The sequence below is a fragment of the Marmota marmota genome, unplaced genomic scaffold, assembly GCF_001458135.2.
Source record: "Marmota marmota marmota unplaced genomic scaffold, marMar, whole genome shotgun sequence".
Classification (NCBI taxonomy): domain Eukaryota; kingdom Metazoa; phylum Chordata; class Mammalia; order Rodentia; family Sciuridae; genus Marmota; species Marmota marmota.
The window spans coordinates 16,012,101-16,037,291 of NW_026000174.1; the positions used below are offsets into that span (position 1 = coordinate 16,012,101).

The 25,191-nt window shown below is 39.3% G+C and overlaps 1 protein-coding gene across 7 annotated transcripts in view; it reads right to left on the bottom strand.

Moving 5' to 3' along the window:
- Positions 1-3,026: 3,026 nt before the first annotated feature.
- Nup98 (nucleoporin 98 and 96 precursor) overlaps positions 3,027-25,191 on the bottom strand; it is a 114,644-nt gene continuing 92,479 nt past the window's right edge. For all 7 annotated transcript variants that reach the window (XM_048788158.1, XM_015477516.2, XM_048788157.1 and 4 more), the window contains 8 exons: positions 18,916-19,073; positions 17,987-18,130; positions 16,310-16,452; positions 11,548-11,769; positions 7,941-8,182; positions 7,317-7,471; positions 4,456-4,567; positions 3,027-4,324 (listed from right to left, as the gene is read on the bottom strand). In XM_048788158.1, the coding sequence (XP_048644115.1) occupies positions 4,107-4,324; positions 4,456-4,567; positions 7,317-7,471; positions 7,941-8,182; positions 11,548-11,769; positions 16,310-16,452; positions 17,987-18,130; positions 18,916-19,073 (1,394 nt within the window). In that variant the 3' untranslated portion in view covers positions 3,027-4,106. The remainder of the gene's footprint in view (positions 4,325-4,455; positions 4,568-7,316; positions 7,472-7,940; positions 8,183-11,547; positions 11,770-16,309; positions 16,453-17,986; positions 18,131-18,915; positions 19,074-25,191) is intronic.

Below are 25,191 nucleotides of genomic sequence, written 5' to 3' on the forward strand. Positions count from 1 at the left end.
AATTGGTTAATTTATATTTTAAGTTGTTGATAGACCTTTATTTTATTTATTTATACGTGGTGCTAAGACTCAACCCAGTGCCTAACACATGCCAGGCAAGTGTGCTACTGCTGAGCCAAAGCCCCAGTCCCCAAAAGTAGGTGATTTTTAAAAAAAATATTTATTTACTTATTTATTAAGATTTTCACATGCAATCTTTTTAATGTATGTTACATATTTATTTTTAAAAATATTTATTTTTTAGTAGTAGTTGGACACAATACCTTTATTTTATTTATCCACTTCCATGTGGTGCTGAGGATCGAACCCAGGGCCTCGCACGTGCTACACGAGCACTCTACCGCTGAGCCACAATCCCAGCCCCTAAAGTGGGTAATTTTAAGGAGTTATTATGGCAAAAAAATTGTAAATCATTATTATATCTCTAATTTGAAAATAATGAGATGACCACACATATAAAGTTATAGGATTTACAATAATGAAATGATGGAATCCTGGCCACAATTGTTAGGAAAAAAGTTGACAGGAATTTATAAGGATGATCAAGCTGACAAGACCTGAAACAACACCTTCAAAGTGGGACAGCCAGATGTGTCCTTTGAAGTAATAAAGTAGTTTAGTACACAGCACCACCTATGAAGTATTGGGAGAAGTGGGAAAGAATGGGAACCAAGTCTCTAGATCTAACCAACAGTTTATAAAAAATACGGCAGTAGAGGCACAGTGAAGTCCCCAGCCCTCTATTCTAAAGGACAGATGCCCATTACTTCAACAAATAAAGGGCATTAAAAAGTTGTAGGGGATGGGCTGGGGATTTAACTCAGTAGGTAGAGTGCTTGCCTCAAATGCACAAGGCTGTGGGTTCAATCCTCAGCACCACCACCAAAAAAAAAAAAAAAAAAAGATGGAGGGGGTGCTGTGCGTGGTGGTGCATGCCTGTAATCCCAGCAGCTTGGGAGACTGAGACAGGAGAATTGCAAGTTCAAAGCCAGACTCAGCAATGGCAAGCTGCTAAGCAATTCAGTGAGACCCTGTCTCTAAAATAAAATACAAAATAGGGCAGGGGATGTGGCTCAGTGGAAGTGCCCCTGAGTTTAATCCCTAGTACCAAATAAAAGAGAAGATAGAGGGTGACTTAGTATACTTTCTTTTTGATATTTTATCTATTTCTTATAACTTTATTTTTATATGATGTGAGATCAAACCCAGTGCCTCACATGTGTAAGGCAATTGCTCTACCACTAAGCTACAATCCCAGCCCCTCTCTGTATTATGTAGACCCTGCTGAGATTATGATTCATGTAAACAAATTGGATTCACAGCTCTGTTGAGTCTTGGGAAAACTGGTTACGGTCTTTTGATTTTTGGGAAATTAAAACATTTTTTAAAAAATGGGGCTAGGAGCTGGGGTTGTGGCTCAGTGGTAAAGTGCTTGCTTAGCACACGTGAGGCACTGGGTTCAAACCTCAGCACCAAATAAAAATGAAATAAAGACTTTATGTCTACCTACAACTAAAAAACAAATATTTTAAAAAAATAGTGGGGCTGGGTGGCACACACATGTAATCCCAGAATCTCAGGAGGCTGAAGCAGGAGGATTGTAGGTTTGAAGCCAGCCTCAGCAACTTAGTGAGACACTGTCTCAAAATAAAATATAAAAAGGGCTGGTGATGCATCTCAGTGGTTAAGTGCCTTTGGGTTTAATTCCTGGCAACAAACAAAAAAATAGGATTTGGAGATCTAGAAGAGATTTATTTCTTACCTTTAAGTGGTATCTAATCTCTATGATGCAACATGGCTTTTATAATAAACATTTGATTTAGAACTCTTTTTATATGAAGGAAATAATACTCGAAAAAAGAAATACTGCCCATATTCAACAGTCTTTAACACTGCTAAAAGCTAATCACAGCACTCTTGAAAACACCTCTGGCAAAGAAAGCAGGTTAAGAATTCTTTGCTAGAAACCTAGCAGTGTTCTGTCACTCACTCAGGTGGTCAGTCATGGAGGGAGGGGGATTCCCAACTGAATAACATTGTCCTCAAGGGCCCCAAGTTTAATTGAAGCCCTGGCCACAGGGAAGAACCACTCTGCTTTCTTATTCCCTAATATCTCAGTCCAGAAGTCTTTGGCCTAATCCTAACTGGAATTTGCTCACAGCTTGTTTGAAAAATCAAAATAAAACCTGAGTAATACTTATTTTGCTCTTTTGATTCCTCTCAAAATAGCCCTGTGTAAAAGCAACATCCAGAATCATCATTGCCTTTACAAAAAGGAATCTGAATTTGGAAAGGTGCATGACTCAGGTGTTTGTTGTTTGGGTGTGGATGTGGGGCACTGGGGATTGAACTCAGGGCTTTGCACTGGCCAGGCAAACAGTTTCAGCCCCATTCCCTTTTTTAAGTTGTTGATGGATCTTTACTTTTTTGTTTATTTATATGCGGTGCTGAGAATCAAACCCAGTGCCTCATTATGCTAACCAAGTGTTCTATCACTAAGCTACAACCCCAACCCCCATTCCTTTTTGAGACAGGGTTTTGAACCCAGGCTGGCTTTGAATTTATAATCCTCCTGCCTCAGCTTCCTGAGTAGCTGGGATGACAGTCCTACAACATCATGCATGGCATGACTTGAGATTTAAAAACAAACAAAAATACTCAAGTAGAAAAGCAAAGAAGCTTTGAATGGTAAATATATTCTATTGGGCAATATAAAGACCATCAACTGGAAATCTATGTGCATAAATGTGTAGCAATCAGTAAAAATTAATAATCAATTCCCTTGCCAGTAAATTTGCCCTTTGGGCTAGTTTGTGGTATCACTTCAGCACCAAATTAGTCTCCCTTTAACACAGCCTATCTCTATTTAGACTCTCCATTCCAAATACAGATTAAATCAAACAAGGCCACCATACAGATTTTTGATGTAAGAAGGCCCAAAAATACAAAGGGAAATCCAATACCAGGAATGCTATAAACATTTCATTTTATTTTTTTTAAGAAAGTAGATTCAGAAAAGAAGAAAATAATCTAGATCATTTATTTATATATATATATATTTTTTTAATAAAAACCTTTACATAATCTTCATGCATAAAGACCCAGGAGTGGCCATGTTGTCTGGGACAGCCCTGACCATCAACTGCCTCAGGCCAATCCCTGGGGATCCCCATAGCTGGCAGCAATGTAGAGAAGGCCCTCTGCCTGCCCCTAAAGCCCAGCTCCTTGTCTGCCTCAGTGAGTTTTACCTTCTGGAAGGGTGGGAAATGCTTTGGGGTTAGAATGGGAGGGGTAGGTAGGGCTACCTAACCTGCCATTTTATCCAAACTCTTCAGATAAATCCAGACAGGTGTTCTAGAAGGACGACTAGTAAGCAGGGACTAAACCAAGTTTCTGGGAGCTTCCCAGAGACATATGTGACCAAGGACAGCCTACACAATAGTAGGGAAGGTATTGTGTTCATGGAACATTCACATACCTTGAACATCAGTCCCTCCATGGCAGGCACACCCTTGTACCCTAAATGTGTCAGAAAGACCCTGTTCTGTTTTCAAAATCAGTCCAACCCTCTTTTGACTCCAAAACTCAGTGTTAATTAGCCAATCTACTTCAGAGACAAATGACCCTTCCTTCTGGGGATAGTTACCTGATAAGGAAGGACAATTCTAAATCAGTGCAATTGTCCCATCATCTCTGTTTCCTTTCAAAGAGTCCTAGTATAAATAGACTGGAGTAGGGTAGCAGGTTGGCATGGAGGGTCACAAGATCCAGAATGCTAGGAGGGTAAAAGAATTCTCTGGTTCTTTGGGGAATTCTGCCAAAGGAGCTTTATTGACCATTTTTGAAAAGGGGGAAAAAATGTTGAATGGTCTTGAGGATGGTAAAAGGAGACTTGCCTCCTTTTTTTTTTGGTTCCAGAAGCCCTTACACTATATTCAGTATTAAGAAAAGCCCTGAACAACTGTGGGATGCTGCCTGAGGCAGCAGGGAGGAGTGGTTTCCATAGCCAACCCAGAGAATGGCAAACAGTGGCAATAAAAACAATGCTGAGGACTGCTGTGGTGAGTGTGCATCAGCATGTGAGTGTGGTGACAAAAGCCTGGGGATCACTGACTTCCAACAGTCAGTTCTCGCAGATAGGACTGTGTGAGGCTGCGCAGTTCCTCCAAGGCGTAGTCCTCAGGCATGGGGAGCCGACCAATGTGGGGAGCCAACAGGCGCAAAGGGACTCGATGAGGGTCTGGCGTTGAATCAGAGGTTGCATCAGGGGCATGCTGCAGGCTCAGTACCACCCGCAGCAAGTTGGCTACACGTTTGGCCATGTCTAGAGAAAAAAAAAGAGTGAGCGATGAGAATGGGGATGGGGTAAAGTGGACACTGGGGTTGGTGGGAGAGGTGTAATAGTCACAGATAGGAGGCAAATCACCAGGAAGGGGAGAGAGACTACAGGCTTACCTGACTGAGCCAGGCGGTCCTTGGCATTATAACACTGAATCTGCTCTATCCGGCTGCACAGTGATGTCACTTTGGTGTGTAACTGTTCTAGTTCATAACCTGAGCAATCCACCTGCACAGAAGCAGAGAAACCAATTAGGCCCGAAGTTTCTGTTATTCTAATCCTACTCACAGACTCCATACAAAGCCCCGAAACAACAGTAAGGTGAGGGAGAAGAAAATCCAAGAAACTGACTGGCAGTGCCATGCTGTCACCACTGAGCCTAGTTGCTAAAGACAAGGTACTTAGCAGTAATGTACAAGAAGGTAACAGTGTATAGAGCCTTGGATTGGGTAGGTCTTGAGACTCATGAACCATGTAACTAGCAAGCTTTAACAAGGCACCAAAAAATCTAGATAAATCTGGGTTCAGAGAGAGATGATTTCTTAAGAGCACATAGTAGTAAGAGATGGTAACCAAACTAGTATTTAATTTGGGTTTTCTGTCTCCACGTTCATAGACATTTCTGAAATATTGCAGGGCCCTCTTCTCACTCTCTACACTGTCCATGTGTGTTGTGATCCACTCCTACAACTCCAATTATAATCAATCTGTTGATGATTCTTAAATCTTTATCTCTTGCCTAATATGCTAATTTTTCACCTTCCTTCCCATGCTACTATTCTACAACTACAATAGTTTTTCCAAAAAGCAAATGTACATATTTTTATCCATCACTTACACTCTAACTACCTTCCAGCAGCATCTTATTGTAAAGCCTCAAAAATGACTGTTGGGTAGGTCCTCTCTCACTCTTACCACTGTAAATCTTCCCTCACCTTTTCCTTTCTCCAAAGGGCTCACAACCCTTCCAAGAGGTAATCTTTCAATGAATCCATTTTTAGGGGGCTTGCACAGTCTACCATTTAATGTCTTTACCACTACTATCCTTTACATTTGCCTTTAAATTGACTTTTTTTTAAGTTGTCAATGGATCTTTTATTATATAATATATGTGTGTGTGGTGCTGAGGATCGAACCCAGGGCCTCACACATACCAGGCAAGTGCTCTACCACTGAGCCACAACTCCAGCCCCTAAATTGACTTTAAAAAAAAATTATTAATTGTTGATGAAATTTTTTATTATTTTTATTTATTTGTATGTAGTGCTGAGAATGGAACCCAGTGCCTCACATATGCTAGGCAAGCACTCTACCACTGAGCCATAATTCCAGCCCCTCCCCTAAATTAACTCCCCTAAATTTAACAGTGATGAAAAAGATAGGATCTTTGTTCTCATGAAACTTAAGAAGTAAGAAAATGTCAAAGTAATGTCTTAAAGGATCACAAACCATATAGATAATTCAAATAGGCTGATGTGGCAGAAAGAAACTAATAGCTATTTCAGACTGGGAAGTCAGAGGAGGCTTCTTTGAGGAGTTCATATCTAAGTTCATACCTGTGTGACAAGGGTTGAGTTTTCAAGAAAAAGAGAACAGTAAAGCTCTGTAAGATGGGAACACAAAGGAAGTTTACATGGTGAAACGGGAGGTAAGGAGGAAAGTTGAACAAGATAAAACTGGAGAGTTTTAACTAAAAATTAATGTTTCATTAAATTTTGAATGCAGATATTAGCAACACTATAACTTGAGACTGGGTTAAGTACTCCCAGTCTTTTTTTTTGGTGGTACTGAGGACTGAACTCACTATCTCCAGCCACCCCCTCCTCTGCCCCCCACTTTTAATAGCTTTACATATTTATTTTTATGTGGTGCTGAGGCTTGAACCCAGTGTCTAACACATGTGAGGCAAGCGCTCTACCACTGAGCTACAGCCCTAGTCCTCCCTGCCTTTTTTTTTTTGAGACAGGGTCTTGCCAGGTTGCTGAGGTTGGCCTCAAACTTGCAATTCTCTTGCCTCAGACTCCTGAATGTCTGGGATTACATGTATGTGCCACAATGCCTAGCTAGATACTCTTTTTATTTGCTGCTATAATGACAGCACTCTTTGCTTAATCCGTACAATTGAGCTATAGTAATTGTTGGTTTACTTGTAACTATCTCCCCTATCAAAGTATTACTTTGGTAAGGGCAAAACACATGCTACTTACCTTTATATCCCCAAAATTCATGAAAGTGCATGACACATATTGGATTCTCAATAACTAGGATGTGTAAGCCAATGTTTAATATAATGTTCAATGAGAAAAAGGGGTTTGTTCAGTGATTATTTAGGGAAGATGCTCTTAATCCATACTAAAAATGCAAACATTAAGAATTATGTCAGGGCTGGGGTTGTGGCTCAGAGATAAAGGGCTCGCCTGGCACGCATGAGGGACTAGATTAGGTCCTTAGCACCACATAAAAATAAAGGTATTGTGTCCACATACACTCAAAAAAAAAAAAAAAGAATCATGTCTATTATGTGCTAGGCACTTTTTTCTTTTTCTTTTTTTGGGTGGGGGCAGGGTACTACAGATTGAACCCAGAGGTACTAAACCTCTAAACCTCTAAGCCACATTCCCCAGACCTTTTTGAGACAGAATCTCACTAGGTTGCTTAATGCCTTGCTAAGTTGCTGAGGCTGGTTTTGAACTTGAGATCCTCCTGTCTCAGCCTCCTAAGATGCTAAGATTACAGGTATATGCCACTGTCTGCCAATGAGTTTTTAGGTGTATACTAGGTCTGGGGTGTAGCTTAGTGGTAGAGTACTCACTTGGCATGCACAAAGCCTTGGGTTTCATCCCCAAGATCCTGTTAAAAAACAAAACAACCCCCCCCCCAATCTCCATCAAGTGCATAATAAGGCCTTTTGAAATCTCTGAACCTTTAAAGGGAGGGGGAAAGGAAAACCAGGTGGAGGATTAAAGAACTCAGGTACCTGCTGAATATGGTGGAGCATTTCAATGACTCGAATATAGTCCAGATAAACGAGTCCAGACATTTCCCAGTCCTGAATTAGAGTGCTGCGCTCTGGAGGTGCTAGGTCTTCCAAGAACCCCTTCAGGTAATCATAGTTCTCATTAATGATGGCATCTGAAGAAACAAAACATCGAGAAAAATGTCTGTAAAAGTAAACACATGGTTCCTAAAGGTGCAAAGATCCTGGAAGAAATGACAGGAAGGAAGGAGAAATAATGTTGGGTCAGATTTGAGAATTTTAAGTAGACACTGTGAAACTCTCCAAAGGGAAATGTAGAGAATTTTTGGCTTCAGGTCCCTAAGCAGAATGTCTGGTGCTGTTGGATAAAATTCCCATAAAGAGTTTAATATAATTAGTTCACACCCTGGCAAATGCTAACTTGATAATACTGCTTTCTTCCCCTGCCCCTCTAGCCCTTCATCCTGGCTAAGTCACTTCCGCAGAAAGCTTTTGCAAAGTGTGATTTGCTAACTGTATGCCATGTCCTGTACTGGGCATCATCTCTGGCCTGGCCCATCATGGAGGTTCAGAGGGGCAGAAGAATTTGGGGTAATTCCAGGTGATGTGGGCCCCAGCACTTACCAGAAGCTAAGTGCTGGATGACAAGTTTGTGGCAGCGGTTCCAGTGACCAGCTTTAAACAAGTAGAGGGCCTCCAAGTGCTTATCACATTCCATGTGTGCTCGCACTGCTTTGGCTTCATGAATCCATTCAGCAGGCACGCAAAGCTTCTGCGTAAGGAAAGTCTCCTTAGCCCAAGATTCAGGGGTCTCCATTAGCTGGCAGTGCCGGGTAAGTAGCTCTCGAACAGCTTTCTCACGCATGCTATAGGAAGAGAAGCTGAATTTTTACCAATCTCAATCATGGAGAAGGCTGCCCCAGAGATTAGAGGGGCTCCCTGGGACAGTCTCTCATACTGATCCTTAGTGAATCATTTTAAACTTCACTAAAAATATTAAGCTATCACACCAACATTTATTTATTTATTTATTTAAATACAGAAAGCTATGTCATAGGAAATAGTACTTCAACTTTTTTTTTAAAGAGAGAGAAAGAGAGAGAATTTTTTAATATTTAATTTTTAGTTTTCGGCGGACACAACATCTTTGTTTGTATGTGGTGCTGAGGATCGAACCTGGGTCACACGCATGCCAGGTGAGCGCGCTACCGCTTGAGCCACATCCCCAGCCCCCCAACATTTATTTTTTAATTGAAAAAGAATACAGAGTATTTAAGCACATATGTTCATAATCATAAAATCAGAAACCTAATATTCTAGGGGAAGATGGTCCACTCCCAAAAAAGGCTTTCTCTTTGTAGGATCTCGTTCTTTTTCCTGTCTAGTGACGCTATCTAAATTAAATGCTAGTTTGGCTACCACTTAGAAAAGTAAGGACTTGAATAGGAAAATTCTGTTCCACAGAGCAGTCCTCTTTTCCAACTTTTGCTCTTCTCTGTTCCCACAAGGTCAGTACAAGTGAACAGAGAAGTTTCTGAAGGTAATGTCTCTTCCAGGGCTTGCTTTTCCTTTATTTTCTCAAGCTATCAGCCTTACTAATTCATTCTCTCTACCTCTAGGATAAGGCCATTAAGGAGAATTCTTTGCTGTCAGGGTTACAGGGTTAAAGGATCAGTCATTTATGTATCAGATCAAAACTATTCTCCTGGCCAGGTATGGTAGCACATAACCTATAATCCAGGTGGTGCAGGAGGTTAAGGCAGGAGGATTGAGAGTTCAAAGTTAGCCTCAGCAACTTAATGAGGCCCTAAGCAACTCAGTGAGACCCTGTCTCTAAATAAAATGCAAAGAAGGACTGGGGATGTGGCTTAGTGGTTGCGTGCCCCTGAGTTCAATCCCTGGTACCAAAAAACAAAACAAAACCAAACACCAAACAAACTGTTCTCTTTGACTCTTTTCTGAACTCCTAGGTTTTTAAGAACTCCCAGTCAAATTACAGCCACCTCCTGTTTTTGGCAAACAGGATCTATTTCCTCACAACCAACTCTGAAACATCGTTCTTTTTTTTTTTTTTTTAAGTTGTTGATGGACGTTTATTTTATTCCTTATATGTGGTGCTGAGAATTGAACCCAGTGCCTCACACATGCTAGGCAAGTACTCTATCACTGAGCTACAACTCCAGCCCCTGAAACATCATTCTAATAGCCAGCCTTTTAGCACAAAATCCCCTATTAGTATTTTTAAATAAACTCATGGCATACTCTGTGTTCCTTTCACTTCCTGTTAAGGATGAAGCAGAAAGAAAAATTGATGAAACTAGGCTGTGCAAGATGCTTTATACTTTTACTCATATTAATCCCATAATCACCTCTGAATAGGGACAGACATCATAATTTTACAGATAAGAAGACTGGAGAGTATCTTTACCCAAAGGCCAAAGTGAATAAGCTTCATCCTAAATCAAAGTGATATATGATAGACCCAGCATTTTGACAAGTATGACTATAAAACCTAACCCACCACAAAACATGCCAGCAGAGACAGGAAACTCACTTTCCCATTTACTAGCTATATGACCCTAAGTATAAAATGAGTTAATATGTGAAAAGTACTTAGAGCAATTACAACAAAGTACTATATACATGTTTGTTTTTGTTATTTTTTTAAAAAATATTTTTTAGATGTTGATGGACCTTTATTTTATTCGTTTATTTATATGTGGTGCTGAGAATCAAATACAGTGCCTCACACATGCTAGGCAAGTGCTCTACCACTGAGCCAAAACCCCAGTCCCCACTTTGTTATTATTTTTTTATGGTTCCAGGGACTGAACCCAGAGGCACTTAACCACTGAGCCACATCCCAAGCCACTTTCTATATTTTTATTTAGAGAGTCAGGGTCTCATTAAGTTGCTTAGGCCCTCTCTGAGTTGCTGAGGCTGGCTTTGAACTGGTGATCCTCCTGTCTTAGCCTCCCGAGCTGCTGGAATTATAGGCATGCACTACTGTGCCTGGCTGTTATCATTTTTAATACCATCCTGCTTCTGTTAACAAAAAACAGGGCTGGGTGGATTGGTGCAGTGGCACATACCTGTAGTTCCAGCTCCTTGGGAAGCTCAGACACAAAGATCCCTTGAGCTCAGGAGTTCAAAGCCAGCCTGGGCAACATAGAGAGACCCTATCTAAGAAAAAACAACAATAATAACCTCCCCAAGAATCTAGGGCTGGGGGTTTACATCACTGGTAGAGTGTTTGCATAGCATGCAAGGCTCTGTTCTGCCTTCAATTCCCAGCACCACAAACAAAAAAATAGAATACTTCCAACCTTCTCTTGTTCAAACCATGGTGAGAAGTTCTCTTTTTGGATACAGAACACCAAAACACATGCACCTGAGCACAAGGTTGTTTGGTAAATACAATACTATCAAACTTAAAGGATGGGTAAGTGATAAAGGATGGACAAAGGAGGAGAAAGTGGTTGACAAAGAAAAAGTAAGGGTCCTCTAACTAACCTATTATATTATTACCATGGATCCACTAAGGCAGCTCAGCTAGCATTACTACTTTATAATTCCTAAATATGCCACCTTCAATTGAATCTGTGTGTAAGATAATATGTTGCCTCACCCAGGCATATGCTTCTATTTCCATTTCATTCGTTTTTTTTTTTTTCTTGGTGGTACTAGGGATGGAACCCAGGGCACTCTAGCACCAATATACCTCCTTGGACTTTTTTTGTGTGGAGGGGGTCGGTTACTGGGGATTGAACTTAGGGACACTCAACCACTGAGTCACATTCCCCAGCCCTATTTTGTATTTTATTTAGAGACAGGGTCTCACTGAGTTGCTTAGTGCCTCATAGTTGCTGAGACTGGCTTTGAACCTGCGATCCTCCTGTCTCAGCCTCCCAAGTTGCATGTGACACTATGCCTGGTTCTTCACAGACTCAATGCAGGTCACAGAGATCTCTTCATCCTTCTGAAACTACTGAAGTGCCTTGTGATAAATATTATTTGGCATGTAAACAAAGGAAATCTTTTTTAACTGATTCACATGAATCCAGAAACATTCTGGGCTGAGGGTTTAATTGTATTGCGGTTATCACATGGCTAGTTCCAATACACATTCTAAACAATTACTTGCTGAACAGAACCTTAAGAGACTGTGACTCCTTTGGGGTTGCTCTGGAATGCCACAGGTACCTGGCAGGTTCAATGACTCCTTACTCACCTCGAGTTGTCAATGTGCAAGAGGACGAAGATGGCCCACTCCCAGAGCCCTTCACTTTCAAGTTGGCCAGCATAACTGGCCTGCAGCACACCCTTAGACTGCTCTGAGAGATGGGTATAGTTAAGAGCTCGCAGCACCTCCCACAGATGCCAGCTTAGGCGGTAATCCAAAGGATCTGCGGTGATGCTTCGAGGCTCCAACAGCTGATTGAGATCATAATGTCTGCAGAGGAGAAATTGTTCAGAGTTACTATATCTAGCTACCAGCTCACCTGTAATGAACAAGTCAACTGTTCTGGGCATCTCTCAGAAGACAAAGGAATCAAGAGGGCAAAAGCATTAAAGGCCTCTGGAGACTATGTTTTTCAGCCAGTCTATGTGATCTAATAGGTTTGTTGGTACTGGTGTGGCCTGTACAGTTTTACCATCTTAATACAGACAATTATAATTGTCTGAATATAGACAATTGTCTTCACAATTCTCACTTTTCCCATCATTCATTAGAGAGGCTATTACTTTTCTTAAAGCTACCTTAGTATCTTTCACATTGTTCTATTATCTGAAGATAGTTGCTTCTCCCGTTTGTCTGAATAGCTAACAGTCTTATTGAGGATTATTTTGTTCTATGGTTTTTAATTTTTATCTGCTTGTCTTCAACAGGTATTATTATTATTATTATTATTATTATTATTATTACTGCCAATGGATTTTTAACTTTGTTTATTCATATGTGGTGCTGAGGATTGAACTCAGGGCCTCACACATGCTAGGCAAGCGCTCTACCATTGAGCCACAACCCCAGTCCCAATGGGTATTATTTTTTATACAGAAATACAAGTACCCTGAATTTTCAGTGTTTCTGCAGAGTTTTTTGCTTTTTCTCCCTCTACTAAGATCCAGGATTTTCAACAGTCCTGGGCCGGTTTATATGATAAATTCATAACCTGCAATTCAAATAAGTGAGAATAGCATAAACTAAGATTCCTTACTTCCAAGTTTTAAAGATCTAGGGCTTAGGTTATCAACCAATAACTTTATCTTTTCACCTGAGAGCTCAGTCATTTTATAACTTACTTTCTTTTTATTTTGAGACAGGATCTAAGTTGATTGGGGCTTCATGAAGTTGCTAAGGCTGGCTTTGAAATTTTGATCATCCTGCCTCAGCCTCCTGAGTTGCTGCGATTACACACTTTCTAATACTTCCTTTGGTAGTTAGTGAAGTTTTTCTACATCAGTGCTTTTGAAATAGAACATTATGTAATTAATCTGCCTTAACCAATTTCCACTTAAATCATGGTTTGATTGAATGAATAATTAAATGAAGTTCTAGATCATTTAAAAGGACAGGGTGGGGCTGGGTTATGGCTCAGTGGCACACACCTGATATGATGGTTTAATTTACATTTCTGTCAACTACTGAACATCTTTCCTGACCTCTGGGCCATTTTTTTGTTTTGTTATGGTACTGGGGGCTGTCTCAGGGGTGCTCTACCACTGAGCCACATTCCCAGCCCTGTTTATTTTTAAGACAAAAGTTACCCTAACTTGCTTAAGTTGGCTTTGAATTTGTGATTCTCCCTTCTGTTTCCTGAGCTGCTGGGATTACAGGTATGCCCACCACACCCAGCTCTGGGTCATCTTTTTTTCCTAAACTTTATTTATTCGTTTATTTTTTTGTGTGTGTGGTGCTGAGGCTCGAATACAGTACCTCACACATGCTAGGCATGCACTTTACTACTGAACCACAATCCCAACCCATTTGGGTCATATTTGATGAAGCATATGTTTTAAGTATTTGCCCAATTGTTCAATAGGGTTGTTTACTTTTTATTATTGAGTTTTAAGATTTCTTCATTCTGAATATAAGACCTTTATTAGATATAGGAAGCATAAATATTTTCTCCTAGCCTGTGATTTGTCTTTTCATTCTCTCTTTTGGGTACTGGGGATTGAACTCAGGGGCACTTTACTATTAAGCTACACCCCTAGTCCTCATATTGCCTCAGCTTCCTGAGTTGCTGGGATTGCAGGCATGTACCACTGTGCTTGGATTTTCATTGTCTTAAGTTTTTCAACAAGAAGCAGCTTCATTTTGTTTAAGTCTTACCATTTTTTTTTCCTTTCATGAATTGTGCATTTGGTGTCTAAAAAATCTTCATCTGAATTACAGCTGGAAAGATTTACTGCTTTCTTTTAGAAGAGTTATTGAGTTTGACAATTTATGATCCCTTTGACCAGGTTAATAGGGATAATAAAACTTAAAAATTGTTTGAAAAGGTCAACAAAATTACTAAACTCTAAGCAGACTAAGCAAGGGTACCTTCCAATATGAGGACAAAAAATTTTTGAAAAAATGTAACATTCATTAGTAATTAGAGAAATGCAATCCAAAATTACGCTGAGACTTTATCTCATTCCAGTCAGAATGGTAGTCATCAAGAATGCAAACAATAATTGAGGTTGGAGTGGTAGCTCAGTGGTAGAGCGCTTGCCTAGCACATGTAAGTCACTGCTCAGCACCACATAAAAATAAATAAGAATAGGGCTGGGGATAGAGCTCAGTTGGTAGAGTGCTTGCGTTTCATACTTAAGGCCCTGGGTTCAATCCCCAGCACCACAATAAATAAACAAACAAACAAACAAACAAACAAATAAACACACAGTAAAAAGAAAAAAATTCTTTAAAAAAAAGGAAATAAAGGCATTGTGTCTAGATAAACAATAATAAATGCTAGAGAGGACATAGAGAAAAAGGAATGCTTTTATGCTGCTGCTAGGATTGTAAATTCATATAACCACTATGGAAATCAGTATGGAGGTTTCTCAAAAGACTAGGAATGGAGTTACCACATGACCCAGCTGTACCAGTTCTTAGTATTTATCCTAAATAATCAAGTCTTCATACTGTAGCAATATATATATATATATCCACAATTCACAATAGCCAAACTATGGAACCAGCCTCTATGCTCATTAATGGATAAATGGATAAAGAAAATGTTATGTGTGCATAAGAGTTTCATTCAGTAGGAAAACAGATGAAACTTGAGACCACTATATTAAGTGAAATCAGTCACACTAAGAAGGTCACGAGTCATATGTTTTCTTTCAAATGTGAAAGCTATAGAGGAAAATGAAAGGTGCTTATGGGGTTTCTTATGAAAATGAAGGGAGATTAGTAGAATAGAGAAAAGGGACCAGGGCGAGGGAGAAAGGAAGAGAAAGAGGAAATAATGGGAAATGATAATGGCCAACTTATATTGTGTGAATGTATGAATACATAACAAATGCCACTAGTATGCACAAATATAATGCATCAATAAAAAAAGGGGAAAAAGTTATAAATATCAGAAAGCCATAAGATTTTTAAAAATCCTAAAAATATATTTAAGCATAATAAAAATATCAGAAATAACTTTATGCCAATAAATCTGGTGACTTTGGTGAAACAAACTCCCTAAAAGAAACAAAGGAACAAAACTTCATTAGTCCTGTATCAATTAAACAAATTGTAATGTAAAACCACTTTGTCGCCAATGCTGGTCTTGACCTCCTGGGCTCTAGTGATTTTCCTGCCTCAGCTACCCAAGTAGTTGGGACTACAGACATGTGACACCATGCCTGGCTTGACACAACCATTTCTGGGTGTAAATATCCATAGCAGCTTTATTGAAACTAGCCAAACCCAACAAAATCTAACTGCCCATTAACAAGTGGATATATATTATGCAAAACCCCCTACAAAAACAACTCCCTCTAGCCAAAAAAATCTTCTTTTTCTTTTTGGCAGGGGTGGTGGTGGATATTTAATGTAGATTGAACCCAGTGGTGCTTTACCACTGAGCAATACTCCTAGCCCTTTTTATTTTTTGAGACTGGGTGTCATTAAGTTCCTGAGGCTAGCCTCAAACTTGTGATCCTCCCGCTTTAGCCTCCCAAGTCAAAGTAATTACAGGCATGCACCACTGCACCTGGCTCAAAAGTGATTTCTGAGGGTTTGGGGTGTAGCTCAGTGGTAGAGTGCCTGCCTCTCACATGTGAGGCACTGGGTTTGATCCTCAGCAAAACATAAAAATAAATAAATAAATATTGTGTCCATCTACAACTAAAAAATATTTTTAAAAATTAACTTTTGATACACATATTAACATGGATAAATCTCAGAATTATCATGCTGAATGAAATAAGCATGGCACTAAAGAGAATATATAGAATTATCTCAAATATATGAAATGCTAGAAGAGCAAAACTAAATTATAATAATGAAAGGACAGTCAATAGTTGTCTGGGCTTAATGATTAATTGTAAAATGGCACAAAGGTCTTTTTTTGTGGGTAATGGAAATATATTGCTTGTGATGGTAGTTACACTGTGATAATTATGATCAAACTGTTACTTTATTATATGTAAATTATGTCATTAAATCTAATTAATGATTAGACTTTTTTTTTTTTTTTTTTTTTTTTAAATATTTATTTATTTATTTATTTAAGTTCTCGGCAGACACAACATCTTTGTTTGTATGTGGTGCTGAGGATCGAACCCGGGCCGCACGCATGCCAGGCGAGCGTGCTACCGCTTGAGCCACATCCCCAGCCCCTAATGATTAGACTTTTAACTCTCATTCCAACATTCTTTCCCTCTAATTACTACAAGTTACATTTGATAATTTATACAGACTTATAGCAATTCAGAGGCATATGAAAGGGAAAGGATTCCTTAGGGGCTCATGGAGCCCTCTCTAATTCCTAGCCATGGTTTACCTGTCACTGTAAAGTTTCAGAAGGTGAAAGCAGACGTCTTGAAGTGGTCTCCGTGAGTCTTGCTCCTCCTCTACCACACAGCCAGAATCCTCCAAGTATGAAGGAAGTGGGGAGCAGGCATATCTGTCACCTTCAGAGGTATTCTGAAGAGAAAAATTTGGTAGAATAATATACCAGCTGCTAGTCTGTTTCAATAGATGCTATCATGTCTCAATCATTTCACACCTGTATTAAGAATTATGTGACGCACGCCTATAATCCGGCGGCTTGGGGGGGCAGAGGAAGGAGGACTGAGAGTTCAAAGCCAGCCTCAGCAATTTAGAGAGGTGCTAAGCAACTCAGTGAGACCCTAAATAAAATACAAAATAGCGCTACAGATGTGGCTCAGTGGTCAAGTGCCCCTGAGGATCCCGGATACACCCCTCAAAAAAAAAATTATGTGACAGGTGTGGTAGTATATGCCTGTTATCCCAGCAAATCTGGAGGCTGAAGCAGGAGGATTGCAAATTGGAGGCTAGCTTCATCAATTTAGGAAGACTATCCCAAAATTAAAAAAGAGTTGGGGACATAATTCAATGGTAGAGTGGCTCTGGGTTTAATCCCTAGTACTACTCCTTCCACACACACAAAATGATACATCAAAATAATCAGTAAAAAATTTAAAACTGGGGGATGGGTTATGGCTCAGCGGTAGAGCGCTTGCCTCGCACATGTGACACCCTGGGTTCGATCCTCAGCACCACATAAGAATAAATAAGTGAAATAAAGGTATTGTGTCTAACTACAACTAAAAAATAAATTAAAAAGAATTTAAAACTGTTTTGGTTGTGACACATACTACCTGTCTTCAACTGACTGGTAAAGATTTCAAGTAGCTCTCACTAAACCTAAGCTTGACAAAAAATTTTTTTTTTTTTTTTGATATGGGATTGACTCAGGGCACTTTACCACTGCGCTGCATCCCCAGCACAATCCTTTTAAAAATTCTGAGACAGGTCTCACAAAGTTGGTGAAGTTAGCCTCAAACTGCAATCCTCCTGACTCAGCCTCTAAAATGCAGGGATTACAGGCATGCACCACTGCACCCAGCTCTACAATCAATTTTTTATATATATATATATATATATATATATATTTTTTTTAGTTGTAGGATGGACACAATAACTTTATTTATGCATGTTTATGTGGTGCTGAGGACCAAACCCAGAACCTCACATGTGCTAGGCAAGTGCTCTATCACTGAGCTACAACCCCAGTCCCTACATTCAGTTTCTTTAGTGTTCTGTCTCCTGATAATAAATGTCACTCTAATAAATGATATAAAATATGGGAAGATTCAGAAATGATGAAATTAAATCCTACAACTACTTTGACCTCAACATATAAAATATGATTATTTGGAGGCAAATTTTAGACCTTTTAATTAGGGCAAAACCAAACCTCATGCTGTATAATATCATGCAATTCCCAAATGGGTAATACAGCATCAGGAATGAAGAAAATCTCTTATTTAGAGGCAGGAATACAACTGTGCAAACTTTTTACGGTACTTTCAAAACGGCAGTTAGTAAAAAGTACTATATTATAGAAAGCGAGTTAACAGCTTTTTCTCAGCAGGACTTCTCAAAGACAGAACACCCACCAGGATATTTACATGTACCTACTGGATAGATATACCTGAAATGCTTCTTCATACATGCTGAGTGCCCTGGAAATGGAGGCTGTTGGTGGAAGCAAATACCAAAGATGAACAGCAAGGGAGCGTTTCCAATCTAGCTGAGAACACACATTGATTTGCTTCTGCTCTGAAAGCTGCCACACCTGCAGGAAACAAACTCATCATCACAGCTGTATTTTATCTTGTTATTGCCTACACCTGCAAGTTATTCACTTATTCAAGTAATATTTTAAATTACTTATATGCCAGTGTTAATGACCCAGATATACAATACAAAGTCTTGTCAGTCGCAGGTGAGAAGGTGGATTTGAACAAATAACAATCAATGCTCTGAGATGAGAGCAGAGAGGAGGTCTTCTCATTGCCTATGGTACTAACTTATAAAATAACTAGCTTAACATAATTATGTTTCATCATCCATAAAACGAAAAAGAAAAGGCTATTATAAAGATTGATGCTGTAGGACATGAAAAAATGTCCACATAAAGTTAATTTAAAGAAAATAAGGGGGCTGAGGCTGTAGCTCAGTGGCAGAGCTCTTGCCTAGCATGTGTGAGGCACTGGGTTTAATTCTTAGCATCACATAAACAAATAGAGGTGTTCTGTCCATCTACAACTACAAAAATTAAAAAGAAAAAAAAAAGAAAGAAAATAAGTTGCAGAATTGCCATGCATAACTGATTTTACTTGTATATACACACATGTAATATTTACATTATTAATCATTCTGATATGTGATATGGTGAATTTTAACATTTTAATTTCTATATAGCTAGATTTTCTTTTTACAACAGGTATGTCTGCCTTTATAATTTGAAAACATTTACACTGGAAATACAAATTACCCAGTTATGTGTAACAGTGGGTAATTTACAATAATATAGTTTATAAAAAAATTGATGTGAGATTATGGTAAAGGGGACAATACCGGTTTTCCAGCCAACAGGGCAAAGATGCGTAGTCTCTCATCCTGGATGAAGCAGTCAGCCTGGAGCTGATGCCAATCCACCAGTTGCATGGTGAGCAGCTCCCGAACTGACTGGCTACCCACCAACTGAGATAAAAGAAGGGCAAGACGGTGATCACCTATAAGAGAAACAGAAGTTCTCTGGTGATTATTAAGGACTTATGGACTTGGTGAAACACTTGGGGGCAATCATTCTTTTTATTTTTTCCACCACACAGTGGGGAGAACTTAACACCCACCCCTGACTACTTCCTGCAACAGTACCAAAATACTAACCCAAAATTTACCACTGGGCTGGGGATATAGCTCTGTGGTAGAGTATTTGCTAGCTCTAGACCCAGGTATAAACCTTAATATCTCAAAGCAAAGCAAAGCAAAAACAAAACAAAAAACATTTCCTATTTGAGTAGAAAATCAAGTAGAAATACTTGAACATAACCTAAATTATATATAGACAGCATACATATAGAGATCAATGGCAGATCTACTACTTCTATGACCCTAAGCACATATCTAATTTAAAGGTTTATAGTGAAAAATGAGAAGAATTGAAAGCATGCCCAACTAGAAGGTACCACCATAATGACATATAGAAATGGGACATGCAAACCTAGAGAAAAGAAATATGTGTGCCTAGATAAAGTGAATGGGTAAGGTTTTCATTCCTATAGGTCCAATAATCTCTCTGAGAACTTTTTCAAGTATAAAGGCCTGGGACAATAAAAAATTTTATTTAACTGGAATGTGAAGGAATAGGAATTCCAGTTAATTCAAATTTCTAGAAAAAAATGTGATTTTTGACAAAAATTCTTTGTTTTAGTTCATATTACAAACTCCTAAGTCAAGAGTCTTTTTCCTTTTCTTTATGCCTGGGGATCAATGCTTACAGGATTATATAAGGTACTGTCCTGACAGAAGCTAAAGCTCTCACCTTAAAGGGTTTCCTTCACAAATTAGAGTGGCCTGCTTGAAAGAAATCATATATCAGGAAAACTTATGGAAATGTGCTGCTAGGCCAAGTTATCTCCCTATATGCATATAGGTATAAGACCATGAATGGGTTATGATTCACGCAGTAAGTACTGCTTATTTGACCATAAACTGCTAGTATTCTGGGTGACTAATACAAAAGAAAATGCACAGGGAGTAAAGTACACTGGGGTTCAATCTCTAGTACAAAACTAAACAACAAAAACCCATTATAGTTTGATACATTAAGATGTCTTTGCAAACTAATCAGGTTCTGTCAATCCTTGACATTTTACACAGACTTTACCACTGAAAATATACTGAGCCAGAGGCTGGGGCTGTAGCTCACTGGTAGAGGGCCTGTGAAAAATTGCACATGTGAGGCACTGAATTTGATTTTCAGCACCACAGAAAAAATAAATAAATAGGGGCTGGGATTGTGGCTTAGTGGCGGAACACTTGACTGGCATGTGTGGGACATTGGGTTCTATTCTCATTACCGTGTATCAATAAATAAAACAGAGGTCCACTGACAACTAAAAAAATATTAAAAATAAATATATAAAGATACTGTTTCCATCTACATCTAAAAAAATATTAAAAAGAAAGAAAGAAAAAAATTTACTTAGCCAATGGCAGAATTCTAGGATACTTGCTCAAATAAATTTTTGTGTATGATATGAGGTAAGGATCTAAAGTTAATCTTTTTTTTTTTTTGCAAATGAATATCCAACTACTCTAGCATTATTTATTGTACAGAGTATCTTATCCACATTTAAATAGTTCTGGGTACTTTTGCATGAGAGAGAGAGAGAGAGAGAGAGAGAGAGAGAGAGAGAGAGAGAGAGAGAGAGAGAGAGAGAGGTTAATCCAGGTATGGCTGCATACCATGCCTATAATCCCAGTAACTTGGAAGGCTGAGACAAGAGGATCACAGGTTTGAGGCCAGCATAGTTGATTTACCAAGCTGCTGTCTTAAAACAACCACCATCACCACCAAACAAAACAAACAACAACAATAAAACAAGACTGGGAGAGTGTGGTTCAGTGGCAAAGCACCCTTGATTTCAATGCCTAGTACCCACCTTAAAAAAGGAAAAGACTAGAAGTGAAAGGATTTTATATTTGGATTCTCATTTTTGTTCCATTCATTTATATGTGCACCCTCCTAATTATCTTGGTTATTGTAGCCCTAATATAAGCAAATATTTTGAAATAAACAAATATTGAGTACTCTCTAGTCACTCTCCCGAAAAAGGTTCTTTGCATTTACAAATAAGAATCGAGTTTTCAGCCAGGCACAGTGGAGTATGCCTGTAATCCCAGTAACTTGGGAGGCTGAGGCAGGAGAATCATGCGTTCAAGGCCAGCCTTGGCAACTTAGCAAAACCCTAAGCAACTTAGTGAGACCCTGTCTCAAAATAAAAAATAAAACAAAAAAACCCTGGGGATATGGTTCAGTGGTTAAGTGCTATTGGGTTCAATCCCCAGTACAAAAAAAAAAAAGTTTCATTTTCTGCCAAAATAACTGTTGGAGATTTTAATAAGAACTGCATTGGGGGCTGGGATTGTGGCTAAGTGGTAGAGCGCTCGCCTGGCATGGGCGGGACCTGGGTTCAATCCTCAGCATCACATAAAAATAAAAGGCATTGTGTTTAAAAAAAAAAAGAACTGCATTGAATGTGGGGAGCCATTCTGACACGTGACTGGGCGGCTCCCGTTAAGGGTCTGAGGCGTTCTGGCTGTGTCGGAACTTTCCCGGCCCTTTCCTGATGAGAGAACCCGTCCGTGTGGAGGTATGACTGACCACTGACCCCGGGGGCCCAATCACTGACCCTGACCTTGGAGTGCGGCCCCCCCTCAACCTTCATTGGATGGAATTATCCCCTGAATTTCTTGTTCCCCAATAAAAGGCTACTCCCTGGCGTGCTCGCTCGCTCTCTCTCCTGTTAGCCCTGAGTAATCCTTGCTGCCCTACGGGTGGTTCGAGGTTGGAGCCAGAGAGGGGAGCCGTCTCGGACCTGGTCATAGAAAAAGGTAACTGAGTCTGTGTGTTTTACTTCGATCTCTGCTAGCTAACTTTTACGCCAAGAACCTCATTAATGAAACCAATGCGCAGGCCGCATGGTGGAATTGTCGCCCAACGTGGGGCATTCTAGATTAGCTAGATTGAGTGGGAGCGCGCTATAAAGATAAGATAAAGGAAGTGGTGACAATTTAGAGTTACAAAAATACCTGGAGATATTGAAGGAAAGAGACGTTAAATTAATTAAAATAAAAAATTCAACTTCTACGGATAAGGAAATGTATCTGACTATTTTAGACAGTATAATTAATCAGAAAGAAAAACAGATAAAGAAAGCTCAGTTATTACAATTCTTAAAGATTGTAGGTAAATATTGTCCTTGGTTTTGTGAACAAGAGTCTCCAAATTTATCTACTTGGGAGAAATTAAGAAGAAAGTTACAAAAAGTCTGTCTTTCTAATGAACTACCTGGAGGCATAGAAAATATTCAGAAAACTTGGACGGCTCTAAAAGTTTGTCTTTTTGAGTATATGGGCCAAAGTTCGTGGCCCCCTGAAGACCTGTTAAAAGGCTTACAGAGGGCTATTAAGTCTATTCAAATGAAAAATCCGCCTGAGGCTAAGTTAATTCCTTTTCCCTTAAGCCGTTTAAAAACAAAGACCCTAGGGGACAAACCAAAGGTTAGGAATGTGACTTTAAACTTACAAGACCAGACTAGCCCACAGGGAGATTCTAGGGACAAATATCATAGAGGACAAACCTCCAAAATCTTAGAAAGCCCTCCAAAAGAGGTAGAGGATCTTCCTGAAGAGGAAAATCCGGAAGAAATTCCTAGAGGGGCTCAGAGTTCTTCTCAGCCACATGGATTAAAAACCCAAATTCAAAATGGCGATAGTACAAAGTCTGACCATGGCTTGCAGTCTGAGGGAGAAGAATCAGACGTTGAAATTCAGGACTTACAGAAAAATCTTAACAGGCTGCATTTAACACCGCCTGCCCAGGCTATTCAAATTCGGCCAGTGCCTGCTAAAAGGACAAAATTTAACAGGTACGCTGGATTAACAATGACTTTTCTTACCCCGTTCCAGCGAGGTATTAAGAAAGCACAGAAAGATGGGGAGGATACTAGCGGTTTTCAACTTTTTCCAGTTTTTGAGCAAGTTAATGAGTAAGATCAGAGGTTAGAGTTCATGCTGTAATCCCATTTAAGACCATTAAGGAACTAAAAAGTGCATGTGAGACGTATGGTCCAAATTCCCCTTTTGTACAGAGCCTGATAGAAAATATTTGCTCACAACCCCTTCCTCCTAGCGATTGGATTTCTTTAGCCAGATCTTGTCTGAGCGGGGGAGATTTCTTACTTTGGAGGACTTATTGGACTGATTTTTGTACTGAACAGGCAAAAAAGAACAAAAGACAGGATATAAAAACACCAATAGAGATGTTTCTAGGGACTGGTGATTTCGCTGATTTAGAAAGACAGTTAAATTATAATTTTGTAGTATACAATCAAATAACTAATTGTACAAAACGTGCTTGGAGACAGATCCGTCTCCAAGGACCAATCCAATTTAGTTCTTACCAAAATCAGGCAAGGTGCGAGTGAACCTTACTCAAATTTCGTAGCCCGATTGTACCAGGCTGCAAACAGGTCAATCGGGGACTCGGGAGTGAGTGAGTTCATTGTTAGGCAATTGGCATTCGAAAATACAAATAAGTATTGTCAAGACGTTCTTAGACCGCACCATAAAAAAGGGACAGTTTCCGAGTTTATCCGCTTATGTTCTGACATAGACTCTACTCATTTACAGACAGTAGCCCTAGCCGCGACACTAAAAGAAACTTTGAGGCCACAGGATTTAAGACAAAAACCCCGCGAAAAATGTTACATTTGCGGGAGAAATAATCATTTTGCGCAGCAGTGTCGCATGCGCAATTTTAAGTTCAGGGCTCCATCTACTGGTGATAATAGATATTACAGGACTCAACCCCACGTGGCAAGTCAAGATGGCGCGCGGATCAGCCCGCCTTCTTGTCATCATTTCCGCCTGGCCGGAACACAAACTGCCCCCCCCCCCCCCGCCGAGAATGAGGAAGTAGGTGGTCGCGCAATGTGACGTCATTGCGCCGACCATGGGGGCCACCATCTTTGATTTTACCGGAGCGAAACAAGCAGTTTCCGTACAAACCCCTAATGATTTTCAAGGCTTTTAAGAGATATTAATTGGCTAACGCCATCCTTAAAACTAACTACTTCTAAATTAAGTCCTTTATTTCATATATTATAAGAAATCCCTCTCCAACCTCTCCACGTCAGCTAACCTTGGAGGCTACAATAGCTTTAAAGAAAGTTAAACATACAATTAAAAATACACAACTTATTAAAGTTGATCCTAAAGAAATAGTGTATTTATTAATATTTCCAACTGAACATACCCCAACAGGAGCCATATGACAAAGATTAGGAGTCATTGAGTGGATTTATTTATCCCACTCTCCTCAAAAAACATTAATTCCTTTTCATGATTCTATAGCTCAATTAGTAATTAAGGACAAAACTAAGATTTTACAATTAATTAGATCTAAGCCTGATATTATAATTATTCCATTTTCCGTTCCGCAGACTAATTGGCTTTTTCAAACTTCTAGCTCGTGGCAGATAGCCTTTGCTGATTTTCCTGGCCAGATAGATAGCCATTATCCTTGTGATAAGATTATACAATTTACATTATTAACGTCACTTATTTTTCCAAAGATTGTATGTGCACATCCTATAGATGAAGCTTTATCAGTGTTCATGGATGGTTCTAACTCAGGTAAAACAGGTTTTTATAGTCGTGTTCACACAGAGGTAATACAAACTTCTTATACTTCTGCCCAAAAAGCAGAGCTTCAAACTCTGATTTGTACCTTAAATTACTTTTCTAATGAGCCTAATAATATTTATTCTGACAGCTTATATGCAGTCAAAATTACTAAAAATATTAAAACTTCAGTCATTGGGTATACTTCATCACAAAAATTATTTAAATTATTTCATAATTTACAAAAGACAGTGCTAATGCGAAAGTACCCATGTTTCATAGGACACTTACAGGCTCATACAAATCTTCCAGGACCCTTAGTTTCAGGTAATGACAAGATTGATAAATTAGTAACCTTTTGTCAACAGATGTCTTCATGACTGTGCACTAGCTTCCCATTCCTTACATCATCAAAATGCTTCTAGCTTACATAAAAAA